Genomic DNA, 14,581 nt, shown 5'->3' on the forward strand with positions numbered 1-14,581 from the left:
ACCACAGTTTGTTTTTTTCCCATTCTACCCTTGGTGGCTATGTGGGTTATTTTCAATTTGGGGTATTACATACAAAGCCATGACGAACGTTCCAGCACTTGTGTCCACCAAAAGACCCGTTTGTCTTTCGATGGGATTATGTGCTCACTTCTATCAGAGAGATGCTGAGAGTGAAATTGCTGAGTCATAAACTATAATGTATCTTTCACCTTCATATACTGTCAGATATTTTTCCAAAATAGCTCTACCCATTTACATTTAATCACGCATAACTTTTAAAATTGGGGATAAAATGGCTATTTTGAGAAGTAAGAGAGACTGCAAGAGAAACTCTTTTTCCAGACAAACTTGATTATCAGCAGCAAAATTAGCGATATATAAAACATATTATCCTTCACTTAATCTGATTTATAGAGATATCAGAAGGAGGTTTGGTTTTATGGCTAAGAGCTCTGTTGCAAAGTACCAACCTCAGTCCTGCAAGTCACCAGCTATATGACTTTTGGCAAATGACTAACCCTCTCCGCTTTTGGTTTTCTTTGCCTAAGTTGGGATAATAATATTATCACCACACAAGATTATCAAAAAGATTAATAAAGTAATGATTATAAATTCCATACTATGTGTGTCCCTGAAATATGGTAGGAGTTCAATAAATGTTATTAATAAGTCATTTTAACTTAATTAATTTTAATTACTCATTGTTTATATTTACTAGGTGACCATTAACATTTTTAGTCTGTCTAAATACACAAAAGTCACTTTTACTAAAAAAAAGCATTGATAATTAATTCTCCACTCCCATTCTTTCCCTATTTAAACACTGATCAATTCTTACGAAGTTCCTCTCTGATGTTTATGATTGTGGCAGTTTTTCTCTCAAATGGCTGGACGCCTTGAATGGCTTTTAGACTCAATTTAAGGACTGGTTTGCTAGAGTGTTCCTAAGAGAAAGTGCATCTAATTTACTAAAACCAAATTAACTCTTAATACACAAGGGGACATGTTTAAGCCATAAACAGTTGATAAAAATATAAACATTTGTTTTCCTTATTCCACGTGGACCAAAACTTAATTATTAAACTTACATTCACATGTCCAGACAAAGCATGAGCAATTAGCACAATTTAAAAAATCATATCATCTTCAAATTACCTAAATTACTTGCTCAACCAAGAACGGTACAAAGTCTTTCCAAGTGATTTAACCCAATGAGTTGGTTTTATTTTCTGCCCATCATGGTGTCTCTGGATGGCTTTTTAAAAAAATCTATATCAAGTCTCATTAGGAAAACTGGCCATATTTAGAATTAAATGCTAATACTGCAAGACATTTTCTAATTCAATCTCTTTTATATGCCAGTCACAGCAGACCTTCCATTTTCAGTGCGTAATTCTCTACCGAGTCCTAAGGCAAAAAATCTTGTCATTGAACATAGATGTGTAGGTAGGTGTGTTACAAACGCAATCAATTAATTGACACATCACAGCTGAAATGGGTCTGCTTGCCCTGTCCCCAATCCTCCAACAGAATTGCTCTTGTCAATATCTTCATGTTGGCAATTTACAAGTAAAGGTATTTGTTAGGTCAGATTTCATAATTTAGGGTGCTCTACTTGGGGCCTTTCTTAGGTCCTGGTCCCTGAGGTTGGCTTTTTCGGTAGAAAATGCACCTCATCCCTGAAAGGTAAAGGTCCTCCAGTTTCTCTCGCTCAGTTTCTCAGACATCATCATTCTTTCTCTGCGGATGATGTCTCTGTTGGGCAGAGGATCTTTCTTTCCCCGTGGAGAATACCATAACTGGGGCTCTGATATGAACGAATCTGGGGCAAGACCCTTGTAGCAAGACGCCATCCCCTTTCCTTTCCCTACCAAAATGTTCTGCCCTGAGATCAAGGAGGGAAAATCAAGATTAGCCTCACCTCCGGGGATTAACTGTCCAAACATTTACTGACTTGAGTAATCTTTAGAAATGTTAGCTTTACTTATGGCTGTTATTCCAGTGTCATGGGTGGAGGGCTGCCTTCCAAATACAAGATCGGGAACACGGGGTGGCTGGTGGGGGGGGGGAGGGGTGTTGGGGGTGTGTGGGGGTGTGTCTGTTCCAGATGCTTCTTTCTCAAAGAAGCCCTGTATCCCTTTGTCCTTTTGTGTTAATGGACTTTCCCTAATGATCTTCATGATGGTTCTCATTCCTGCTGATCTTTAGGAGACACTTGGGGGGGAGGGGGGGCAGGGGGGGGACTCCTTTCAAATCACCTTCCTGCAGACAGGTTTCCAATCTGATTCAAGGCCACATCCTGGGCATCTGGTTTCTGTAGCTCAGAGAATTACTGCTCCTGATAAATTGCTCTGAGTTCCAAGGCTACCGCTGTCATATTGCATTCTCTGAGCATTTTCCAGGTCCCCTCAATAGGCGCTTACAACACACACACACACACACACACACACACACACACACACACACACACGAACTCCTAACCCACTCGATTCCATTCCTTTGCCGCATCCAGCTAAGTTTTACGACAAAATACACAAGAGAGAGAGCTAAGCTGGCACAGGACCTGAAGACAGGAAAAAAAAAAATCTGCATTGAATGGAAAGCTTTACAGCTTTGGAGTGAGGGATGGAGGTGGTACACATCAGCAGACCTCTGCGGGATCTCACGGAGATTTGAGCTTTATACCGCTCAACCCTCTGTTACTTGGGGGGACAGAGCAAGAGTGAGCTCCTCATTGTGCAGGAAAATAGCCTTAAACAATGGAATGTAGAAAGGGCCCACAGAGACGCCCTGGCTGAATACAGGGGACCAACCTCAAAATATCCAGAGGCCCTCACTGAACAATGGGCAGCTTACAACCAGGCCCAGTTACCAAAAAGGCAAATTCCACAGTTACCATACCTGCTCACCTTCCCCCTCTTAAAAAACAGCCCCCACCCACTGCCTCAGTTGCAGACAGCTGCTCCTCTGGGGCCCACCCCCTGCTCCCTTGGGTAGATTCAATAAGCTTCTGTCTCCTTTGTTCTGCCTCAGGTGAATTCTTTCCCCTCCCACCCTGCCACTGGCTTCCACCCAATCGTCACCCCATGTTTGAGGACCCTCATCTGATCTGGACAAACACCCCATATAGACACCACACCCAGCACTGGGTAGGCATGATGGAGCTCCTAAAACACCTGAGGAAGGAATGACGTCTCCGCTGGGCAAGGCTTCAGGGTTCCTTCCAACCCTGGGCCTTTAAGAGATTCTTCAACGAAGAAATAAGGTAGATGCAGAAAGAAAAAGAAAAGAGGAGAGAAGGGGAGGAAATGAAAGAATAAAATTTAAAAAGAGATAGCAAGGAAGGCCAGAGGCTGGAGAACATTCTGTGTACGTGCCAATCATCCTTTTGCACAGAAGCTGGTAAGGGCCAGAGGGGACTGGTATCCCAGTGGACAGTCAACAGGGTGTCATGGCACCCTGATCCTCCACTTCCAGCACCCGCCTAGTCCCATCCTGGGAGCTGAGCCTTTGGGCCTGGCTTTGCCCTGATAGCACTAGGCTAGCTCAGCCATGGGTGTCCATCCATTAGGAAGGCTGGCCCAGGACAAAGGAGGGGAAGAACTCTCAGAACTCTGCCTATCCGTCTGGGGCACTCAGGGATCTAGGGGGTCTCCAGCAAACCCCTAATCCTTAGGGAGGACAGGAAGGATCCCTTCATTCCCCTCTCCCTCTATACCCATGACCAGAGAACTGGGTTAGGCCCAAACTGCTAAGCACTCACCCGCCCAGCCAGGCCTCTGCCCAATGCAATCATGTGGGTGGATTCCTGAACCAGCTACAAAAACTGAGCCAGTCCCTGCCCCCTGCTCAAAGGCAGCATTTTCAAGCAAAACAAAGCTCTTACAATACAAGATTATATTTCTGAGCTGTGTCCCCAACAGTGAGGTGAGCTGCAGGGGCAAAATGGAGCTGTGACTCTCAGAAGGGACTTGTTCTCTGACACAGGTTTGCTGGTCTGAGCAGGGAACCGAGGCTCCAGCCCTGGGAAGAATCCCAGCTTTGAAGAATCCCGGTCTTTGCCAGGAGACAGGCTAGGATAGGAGGCTGGGTGTTTGGACATGGGCCCAGTCCCCAGCCTGCACTGGTCCAATTAGGAAGTCTTGATACTCACTGTCAGGGTGAGGAAGAAGAAACTGGAAGCTGGAGAGTAGGGATGAAATCTCGATTTGCTCCCCTATTTTTATGCCTTTCCTCTTACACCTCCCTTCCCAGCCACTTCCTATTCTGCAGGGGGATTCAGCTGGAACACATAACCAGCCCAACCCAAGCACCAGAGTCAGGTCAAGACCACTGGCTCCTGCCATTTCTTTTGCCTGTTCTCCTCAACACAAGAAGCCTCACTTCTAGGACGATTCAGTCAACCAGATTCTACTCACCTCCACTCACCCCAAGAGACTCACAGACCTTGTCAGTTGTCCATCATTCACTGAGCACCCCCCAAACATAAACACACACACACACACACACACACACACACACACATACACACACAGAGGCACACGCTTGGGCATGCGCACATGCCCCTGTGAATTCCCCCACTGGCTTCTCAGAGAACAGAGGGACTGGAGTTGAAACAGAAATGAGGCAGTCTACACACACACACACACACACACACACACACACACACACACACCATCATAGCGACTATGTCAACCCAAGGAGTATTTGGCAGCTACACAACACACTCAGGCGCAACCCCCCCCCCCACACACGCACCCCTGAACTGCATTTCAGTCTGCAGGGACCACCCCACCCTCCCTGAAGCCCCTCCCACTCATTTCCAGCCTCCTCAAAGCCACGTGGTTTCGCCCCCGGCAGCCCGGAGTTGGAGGCACTAAGAAGGAGCGGGTGCCGGGTGCCGGGTGTAAACACCTGGCAAAATCACAGGACAGTCCAAGCAACACGAACTCACACAAAGGATCCCAATGGGAGAATCCTGGGGGCTCCCTCCTTCTGCGGTTTCCTCCAGCATCCCCCAGGCTTCCTTCCTCTGTCTCCCCCCCCCCCCCCCCCCCCCCGCGCACAAAGAGTCACCAAGCCCAGATCAAATCGATTGTTTTATTGACTGTTTACATACAGATGCCTTTAGAAAAGGGCGCGGGCTCCGGGGAGGAGGAGCTACTCCGCCCCGGGCCGCACTTGTGCTGCACTTCGCGGACTGGCAGGTCCCGACAGCCGAATCCACCCCCATCCCAATCCCGACGTTTACCTTCAAGAATAAAAAAAGGACCCCGCCCCAGTCGCCGCGCCGCGTCCACCCTCCCGCCCCCTCCCTCCCCGCCCACCTGCCTGCCCGCCCGCCCCCCTACACTACACGGTCACACTTTACAGAACACAGACTTCTCCTACAGAGCACGCTCGTCTAGGACTACACGCCTGGCAAATAACTGTTCTCATGGAAGGAAGGGCGGGGCGGGAAGACGCGAGGACCCAGGGGCTTTTCTCCATCCGGATCCCGAGGCACCGTCACGCGCAGGCTTTGTGCGAACCAGGGCGCAAGCCCTTGCGCGAAACCCGGCCCGGGGAGACCGCAGTTGGCTTCCTTTGCCCCCAGCGCACCTCCACCGGAGGTCTGGGCCACGTGCAGCAGCGGAACCCCAGCTGTGGAGTGCTTGAACTCCAGAAACCCCAAGTCACCCACAGCGAAATTCACGCAGGACCAAGCCCACGCTCTCTGCGTTAAAAGGGAGCATGATTCCTCGGCGCTTTAAGTTAGGAGAGCCGGAGAGAGAAAACGGATTCCCTGCTCTACTCCCTCACACACATCCAATTTTCCCAGAGGCTGGGAAGGGGGTGTTAGCACCGGACCCGGAGCGTCGCTGTCTTTGGAAGGAAAAACAAACAAAACAAAACACGAAAATATGAAAATCGGAGCGCGGAGCTGAAAGGCGCCCCAGGCACCGGGCTTGGCTCCAGCTGATTAGAAGCGGATTGCGGGTGGGGGGACAGAAGGGTTTGTTTCCCAGTCGCAAGGGGGCTTTAAAACTAAAACTAGGGAGTTGCCACGGATTTCTGGCTTCTGGGACCTGCATCCCAGAAATGTTGGAGTAGGGGTCCAGGTGGGACCCTACAGCGCTCCACGCAAGGGACATCTGCTGCGGATCCCGGACTGACCCCACGCCACAGCATTACCACCAGATATTTCCGTGGTCTCCTCTGTTTCCTCTGGTTCCAGAGCCTACCGTGGGACAGGCTGCAGATTAGATATTGCAGATAACAATTAGGGTGGGAATGGAGAGGCGTGGATTCCGCTTCCCGGTCAGCGGGTGGTGCATTACAGGGAGAGAGGAGAGCGAGTAACTGTGCTTGCCGGGGAGGGGAATTGAGCCCTCAAGGACAGTGGTGATAATGGGTGGCTGGGAACTGGTGCAGTCATCCCACTCCCCTCTCCAAGTCCCCAGTAATGAAGGTCGGGGCTGGTAAAGGGGCGGAGTAGGCGAAGGTTGCGGGTGGGGTGGTGGGCGTACAACCTGCCAGCCCGAGGCTTCTTCTCCCAGGCACCCAAGGTGGGGGATGGGAATGGGCAGGCTGGTGGGGCTGGGGGTTCAGCCTGCCGTCTGCCTGTAATTGCCATTAATTTCCTGGGCGATGTTGACTGCCTCAGCGCCCAGGGGCAGCCGATCACTGTACTCAGAGCCCGCCTCGAACTCCTCTTGGTTGGCCTTGGACTGGGACTCCGCCAAAGAGCAGGCCACCAGACTCTCCTCCCTCTGCAGGTCCCCACCTGGGTCCCCTTGCTCCGCGTCTTCGTCGAGGCCCTCCCCGGGAGCCTCTTCTGGCTCCACGACGTCTGCCTCGCCGCCTGCCGGGTAGCTTTTCTCGGACTCGAGGTAGGAGGCACGCGGGTCAAAATCGGCGGCGATGCGTTTCTCCATGGGGTCAGGGGCCTGTGGCCGCAGTATAAGACGATAGGGCTTACCGGGGTGTTTGGCCAAAAGATGGCAGCAGGCGGCACCCAGCAGGGGCACGGTGGCCAGCACCAGGAGGAATACGCTCACCGCCACGATAACCAGCAGCGAGGGCAATTCCTTCTTGGTGGCAAACACCACTTGCACGTGGCAAGCCTCCCCGGCTAGCGCCAAACACACTGAGTAGTTAGTACCAGGCCGCAGGCCGCGGAACCAATAGGCGTTGACGCCCTCCTCCACGCGCGACCACTGCACTGCTGCGCCACCCCCCGCTGGGCACAGGTAGAGCAGGCGCAGCGGCCGCCTCCCGGGCCTCCCGGTTGCCCCAGCCCCGCCGGGCCCAGATCCCCAGCGGGCCGCCAGCGGCGTCAGCTGCACGCGAGCCTCGCGCTCCGCCACGTCCAGCGCGATGACACCCAGCTCAAAGACGTGCTGCTTGAGCTCTGCGCTCTGGTTGAATGCGTGATTGGACACGTACCGCGAGGGGTCCCCGTGGCCACAGCGTTGCTCCTCCGCCGGATCCACAGAGATCTGGTCTTCTGCTTCCTCTCCCTCACCTGCCTCCTCCTCCTGCTGCTCCGGCCCCGCCTCCGTTTCCCCGAGGAGGCTAACCCGGGCCAGGCCTTGGCCTTTGATCTTGCCCTCGGGCTTGGAGGGTAGAACGCTGTTGCCCCGGCCTTTGGCTATGGACTTGCGTTCAGAAGTAGGGGCCTGCCCTTCAGAGTCTCCCCCGGCGCCAGGAGCGTGCTTTGGGGGCCCAGCAGCCGCCACTGCCACGCGTAGTGAGGTGGAGTTGGCACCCAGCTCATTGTGGGCTCGGCAGGTGTAGACGCCTGCTTCCTTGGCACTCAGGAGGGGCACCAACAGGGAACCGTTTGTGAGGGCCAGGAAACGTGGGTTGGCTGGGGGCGCGGGCCAAGCGGGTGCTGGAGTCGGGGTTGGGGCCTCCGTCTGCGTGGGCCCGTCCCCATCTCCTTCCTCCTCCCCGTCATCGGCCCCATCTGCGTTGTCCTCCCCGCTCAGGACGGGAGGCTCTAAAACTATGGTGCCACCCGGGATCTGAAGTTGCCATTGCAGGCGGGGTGTGGGGTGTCCTTCCGCGACGCAGTGTAGCATGAGCGCCAGGCCGGCGGGCAAGGGGCTGCCCGGGGCCTCGGGCGGGGGCTCAGCACTCAGACGCACGCTGGGTGGTACACAGGACAGGGCAGGCAGGCGGTGCACCGGCACCCCCTGCAGCGCGGGAGGCGAGGCGCACGCAATGGAGTCGGGCTCCGGTAAGGAGACCCTGGTGCTTGCGGCCCAGGCCTGCAGCCACACAAGGCTGCAACCGCAGTGGAAGGGGTTGTGATAGAGTTGCAGATGGGACAGTGCACTTAACGCGTCAAAGGTGCCAGGAGCCAGGGTTCGCAGCCGGTTGTTGTTGATGCGCAGGGAGCGCAGGTCGGGCAGCGCACCGAGCGCATCCCGGGGCAGCGAGCCCAAACGATTGTGGTTCATTTTAAGCAGCTGCAGCGCACTCAGGTTACGAAGGTCGCTCCACGGGAAGCTCGATATGAGGTTGTGGCTTAGGTCGAGGTTCTTGAGCTGGCTCAGCACTGCCAGGGCGCCGGGCTCCACCGTGCGCACCTCATTATGCGCTAGCCACAACGACGTGACCTGCGTGACGTCGGCGAAGGCCCCGCGCCGCAGCACGGTGATCTTGTTGGCCGACAGACTCAGCGTGGTCACGTTGGCCGGCAGTCCTTCCGGCACCTCGCGCAACTCCTTGTAGGCGCAGTCGGCGAACTGGTGCGCGTACTTGTCCACGCAGGCGCACGGCTCTGGGCACGCTCCGGCCACTCCTAGCAGAGCCCAGGCCAGCCACAGAGCCCGCAAGGGTACCATCGCGGATACTGCGGATGGAAGCTGGGGAAAGAGGGGAGAAGGCGACTTATGAGATCCAGCCTCCCTCTCCCTATTAAGATCTGCCTCCGCAAACCCGTCAGGGGCAGACCCTGTCCCCAGGAACCTTCTTCTCTGTGCCCAAGAGTCTCTCTTGGACACGAGTGGGGCGCAATAAAAGTCTCAGGATTCAATGCATGCTCTCTCTCGGGGCCCTGACTTCCTTTTTCTAGCGGACTTGTGCCTCGACCCCTACCCCCCACCCCCACCTACCCATTCAGTCTGGCATTCCAGAGACTCAGCCGCTCACCTGTCTGCTCTGGGCTCTACCCTGACCCACAGGTGTGTTTCTAAGCCTTCGTTTAACTCCGTGACAAGGGTACACAGAAAAAGTATTTCTGTCTGTGGCCTGTTGTCTTTCCTCAAGCTCTTTGTCCCACTCACCGCATTCGCACTCACGCCCATGCATTCACACAACAACACAAACACAGCCTGGGCACCACCATCAAACTTGCAACTTCTGCAGGGGTTTAGAGGTTCACAGCACATTTTCTAGCACACAAACACAACGACACCCAGACATGGACACACTATACCCTGGAGACCTCATTGTTCTTTCAGCTGAACCTAGCATCCGGACAGGGTTCTCCACTGAGGTGCTTTCCTGTTCATTGTGTGAGCTGACAGACACAAGGACACAAGTCCTCACACGAACCCACCCGCACACAGGCAACACAGGCGTTAGCTTGCGCATGCACAATAGCCCTCCACTGAGACTGAAATCCCAGCGGCTAGAGAACTTGAGGTGGGAGGGAGGTGGGACCGGCGGCAATAGGATCCCAGCCACCCCTCCCCCCATACTGAAGCAGCCTGCCCTGGGCTGCAACTCCCTCGAGGGGAGAACCAAGGTTGCTGTATCAACTTCTGTCTGAGGAAGGAGGTCCTTCCCCATGCATGGACCTGGAACATTGAGGAGGATGTCACTAAAGATTCAAAGATTCCCCCCTCCCATCACGGAGGAGCCCAGGCAGCTCCCAGAGGGTATAGGGGTCCCCAATGGAGAGGTCATTGTGCAGGATTCTGTCCCTTTTCTACAGCTCCACGAAGCCTAGCACACTTCAACCCCGCCCCCCCCCACCTCCCCCTAAAACCTTATACCCAGCCACACAAACGCGCTTTCGCGCTTTCGCGGAGACTTCCCGCTCCCACCTAGAACTCCCTGCAGGTTGGGCAGAGCCCCTCCCACAAGCCCATCTTTGGGAACTGGGTTCCCTCACGCAGCCCTTGCTCCCGGGGGAGGGCCCCTCCCCACCCTTCCGTGTCCCCCCCTCCATAGCACCAGCGGTTTACGGTACCCCAGGTGGGACTACCCAAACCTGGGTTGAGGTTGTGGGGCGGTCCCGCAGCTTACCCGCTGCTCGCTGACTCTCCACGCACTGCCTTCGGTCTGCAGCCCCTTCTCCAGACTTGAGGTCTCCGAGCCAGGACACTGCCCAAGGGCGCTTTCCACATCTGTTGCTGGCTGTGGAAAAGACAGGGAGGGGCAGAGAAAGGGACAGGTAAGTATGGGGACCTCCCTAGCCCTGAAGTCCCGCTTCAGCTTTTCCTTCAGCGTCTGTTCCCCCCACGTCTGGCTGGCTGCAGACTAAAGAGAGTCCGCGCGCGCTCCCGGCGCGGCAGGGACGCGCACAGCCTCTCCCACCTCCCGCATCATCCACATTTGTTAAAGCCGTAGAGGCTCTCCCTGAGGCTGAGACACGTTGGGCTCAAGGGGCACCCCCCACACTCACCGCCCTCATCTGGACTCTTCCCAGTTCAACGTACACCCATACCCCCACGTCCCTCCGCATTTACACATCTGCAGACGTTGTCACTATGCCTAATTACATCGCCATCCTCCCCCCACAATGTTCAAACACATTGATACAGACACACACAGACCTTCACACCGTCCGCACACTCGACCTTCACATGGTAGAATTATCCATCATCATGTAATAATAACCGAGTCAATGTGTTGAGGCCTCCTGACATTCACACACATTTTCAAAGGCACACCTTCACTCGGGACACTCACCATTCTCTCCCTCCTGCACGCACACACTTTCACGCTCACTCACCCTCACGCGCGGGTCCCGCCAGGGCCGGGGAGCTTCGCTGCTAATTGAATGAGAGCCGCTTTTACGCCCCGCAACACGTGAGACAAACCATCTTTGAGGAATTTGGGGGAAGGCAAGGCGCACGACTGAAGGGGGGTGTGTGTCTTTGCCTTTAAACTCTTTTTGCAAATGCCGGCTGTGGCACCGACAGACCTGAAGTAGGACCTGCTGCGCTGTGCGCAGCCGGGCTCCCGCGGACCCTTCCTTCCCTCACCCCCCTCCCCACTACCAGCCTCCTCCCCGAAGCCACGTTCAACACGATGCATAATTGATAGTGTTAGCAGAGCGTCTCACCCTTCCTGCTATTTTTGCTTGGATCTGGGTAGATGGTCTCCCCCGCCCCCCACCAGTCCAACGGGAAGAGAGGAAAGCGCACGACCCCGCGAGGCGCCCCGGGAAGAAACGCCTGGACCCCAGCCCACCGCCGCCCTGGCCAGCTTCTTAAGCCATACTCTTTTAAGTCTCGTTTTTTGTTTTTTGTTTTTGTTTTGTAGCTAAACAAGCGCTTGAAGCCCTGCCGCCTGTGCGCCTTCCCAGGTGCGGTGGGTGCGCTCCCCAGTGGGCCAGCCTGGGCGCACCCAAGTGCCTCACCCTCGGGTCTTGCCAGCTCCGGGAAAATGGGGCCCCGGGGCTGCGGCAGACAACAGCACAGGGATGGTTACAAAACGTCAGCTCCTCCAGAGCAGTGTGGGCTGGGAACTTAAGGCCGGAGCATCTCTCTCACTGTCCCTCCCTCGCCAACGTCTTCACAGCCTCACCAGCAAACACACCATCAACCCCACACACTTAGCCCCCAGAGCCTCCGCGGCCCGCCACCGCCAGCATGTCTCACACCCTTACACAACAGCCGGCCTCGGCAGATTCGAATACTCGCTGTTCCCGACTCCCGCTCCCTGTCTCTGGCGAAACCCCGACATTTCTTTAAGCGACGAGGAGGTGGAGGCACAGGAATGTCGAGGCATTTGGCTAAAACTCTCCTTCACTGCCCATTGCAGCCCCAGAGACAGAGTTGCCGGCCAGAATCCAGAAGGGGATACTGGCTCCAGGAGACCCCCTCCTCCCTGAGAGCCTCCGCCCTTCCCCGTCCTTTCCGTAGACATAGAGCTCTCTCGGGGCACGCGCAGCCCCCAAGCCCTCACCCGGGGCCGGGTGGTTCTCTGGCTGGTGGGTCGATGTCCCGGGTTTGGGGCCTCTGAGGAGATCAATCTTCCGATTTGAGTGTTGAGCATTTTAATGAGCTGGGGAAGTGGGGAAGAGAGACGGCCGGGGAGCGCTGAAGCTGAAGAGACTATCCGACTCATTCCGAGGATCTTTTGTAAATTAAATATGAACCGACCTGCGCTCGCACGCTCTGCATCCCTCCCTCTCTCCCACTCCTGCGGACCAGAATTGAGAACCCAGAACTTCACTCCACCTGCCTGGGTCTGTGGTCCCCACAGACGACCTGGGGGAGGAGGCACAGGGACGCCCTGAGAGGGATGGTGTCTTCAAGGAGGGTGGAATGCTAAGAGCACCTGGACTTTGCAGTGGGACAGCGCAAGCAGCTCCTTAGTCTGCTACCTAGGCCAGGGAGTGGCGCGGTTGGCGGGTCTGGTACAGCCTCTTTGTCCGCGGGACAAGGGCGGGGGGCGGGGGTGTGTGTGCGTATTGAGAACGCTGGGTGGGGGGCGTTTCTGCGAGTCTCGGTCCTGGAAGAGGGGTCTGGGAGGTGAAGGACCAGTTGCAAGGATGGACAGTCAGGTCCCGGGTCGTCGGTCCTGGAGACTTCCCTGGGCGCGGGGGAGGGGCGCCGGCCAGAGAGGCTGGGACCGAGGCTCCGGCGGGGAGGCGCACAGCTTGTGGACCTTCCACCCAGTTTTCACCTCTTTTCTGGTTCTTTTTGCCGTCGTCGTGGAGGCGGAAAGGTAGGCAGGCGGGCGAGGGACAACTTGGAAGCGCTGATGTACTAGAAGACAGAGGCTGGGGAGGAGCAGGGAGAATGGGCTCGCTCATTCTCTGCAGAGAGCTTCCCAGGCCCGCAGGGACCCGCCCCGCCAGCGTCCCGGGAACCTCCCGGGCCCGCGGGCCAAGTAAGACCCCTTTTCCTAGGCTTACTTGCCGGGGATGCAGAAGCCAGGGGAATCCGACAGGGACACAGGGCTCCCCGGGCCAGGAAGGCGGCTAAGGATGTGGTGGCCACCCAGACAAGAGCTCAGACTCCCAGGGGTCCCTGCGACACCCGCCCACTCTCCAGCAAGCGCTTTTGTTCCCCAGCCGGCCCCGGGGGGTGGGGAGGAAGACAACCCTTACCCCCGCCTTCGACCCCGGAGCGCCCAGTGCCTGCCCTGGCAGAGTCCGCCGAGGCCTGGGATGGGAGCCACGACTCCAGGATCAGCCTCTGGGCTCAGCTGGGAGAGCACCGCACGTTTCGCCCCGCGCCGCCAGGGCGCGCAGGAGCAGGTCTGATGTCTATAATGTTAATAACGGTACAGTTACTAAGGGGCTGGGGAGCCGAGAGCGAACACACCACCCCCGCCACCGCCCACGTCTTTGATCGTTAAAGAAACAGGCACCTAATCAGGTGCGTGGACGTAGGTGAGGGAAGAAAAGAGATTCAAGGTTCTAAGCCGCCAGAGTTGGAGGGAGGAGGGGGTGTCCCAGAATCGGAATCTGGGGAATCCGGACTCAGGCTTTTTGACCAGACTGGGGTCCAGAACTTAGACAGACGCAGGAGCCGAGGGCTGTGGCTCCGGGCAGATTTTTGTGGACTGACTTCTAACTTCGACTTCTCCGACCCGAACGGTCTGGAGGGTGGGGCGGGTGGAAACCCAGTGGACCCTCGCAGTCGTTCCCGCGGCTGTGTGGACTCAAGGTTTCGGTCCAAGGCCTGGTTCGTGAGCGCCCCCTGCTGGACACCGCTTGTTGGGCGCAGAGGCTGGGGCAATGGTATCGGGAGGCTGGAGCGCCGCCCTAAGCCCTGTGCTGTCCCTGCTCCGAGGTCCAGCAGGCTGGGGGCCGCTTACCTAAGGCACAGAACCTTTCCTTCTCACGCCCACCCAGTCTGCAACTTCCTCTCCTCTGCCCAACACCGCCACAGCCCCCGCTTCGCACCCCGTTGTGTTCCCTGCACCAAGGGCACAATAGGCACCCCCAGAATGCCGGCTGAACGAATAGACCCTCCTGGGAGGAAACCTTCCTGTGTGCCTTCCTCACCAACAATCCCCCACCCACGCATCCCGGGCGGGGTGAGCGCTTTCTCTTTGAGACCTGTGGGAGGGTTCTAGAACACAGCCCTTAAGTCTTCTGACTTTGTCAGGAACCTAAAATGTCGAGATCTTGAAAAAGAAAATCTGTTGGCTCTAAGGTGGGGGAAAAAAAAAACCCTGCGAGATCGGAAGTCATAGATGCTTTAATGAAAAGTTCCCAACATATAACATTGTGCGAACGATTCCGTTGGCGACTGGCACGCGAGTGATATCAGGGATGTGGGAAGGGCCTCGGAAAGTCATTAGATGGGCGTCAAATTCTTGATGGTTGGCAGCAGGCTCAAGACATCCATCCCGCAGCTGCACTCCCGCAAGATCTCCATAACGCTCAGGGCTCCCACCTTGC

At 55.8% G+C, this 14,581-nt stretch overlaps 1 protein-coding gene across 3 annotated transcripts; it reads right to left on the minus strand.

Moving 5' to 3' along the window:
* Window positions 1-5,086: 5,086 nt before the first annotated feature.
* On the minus strand, window positions 5,087-13,397 carry ISLR2 (immunoglobulin superfamily containing leucine rich repeat 2). Of its 3 annotated transcripts, XM_046010364.1 has the most exons (4): window positions 13,280-13,397; window positions 12,853-12,949; window positions 10,243-10,353; window positions 6,446-8,855 (listed from the first exon to the last, which is right to left on the minus strand). In XM_046010364.1, exon 4 carries the CDS (start codon window positions 8,832-8,834, stop codon window positions 6,588-6,590), a length of 2,247 nt encoding a protein of 748 aa, XP_045866320.1. In that variant the 5' UTR covers window positions 8,835-8,855; window positions 10,243-10,353; window positions 12,853-12,949; window positions 13,280-13,397; the 3' UTR covers window positions 6,446-6,587. The 3 variants fall into 3 exon arrangements, with proteins under 3 accessions (XP_045866323.1, XP_045866320.1, XP_045866321.1); XM_046010367.1 differs by lacking the exons at window positions 12,853-12,949; window positions 13,280-13,397 and having other exon boundaries at window positions 5,087-6,929; window positions 7,429-8,855; window positions 10,243-10,486; XM_046010365.1 differs by lacking the exons at window positions 12,853-12,949; window positions 13,280-13,397 and adding an exon at window positions 10,952-11,095.
* Window positions 13,398-14,581: the final 1,184 nt, after the last annotated feature.

This window comes from Meles meles, chromosome 6, assembly GCF_922984935.1.
Source record: "Meles meles chromosome 6, mMelMel3.1 paternal haplotype, whole genome shotgun sequence".
Lineage (NCBI taxonomy): Eukaryota > Metazoa > Chordata > Mammalia > Carnivora > Mustelidae > Meles > Meles meles.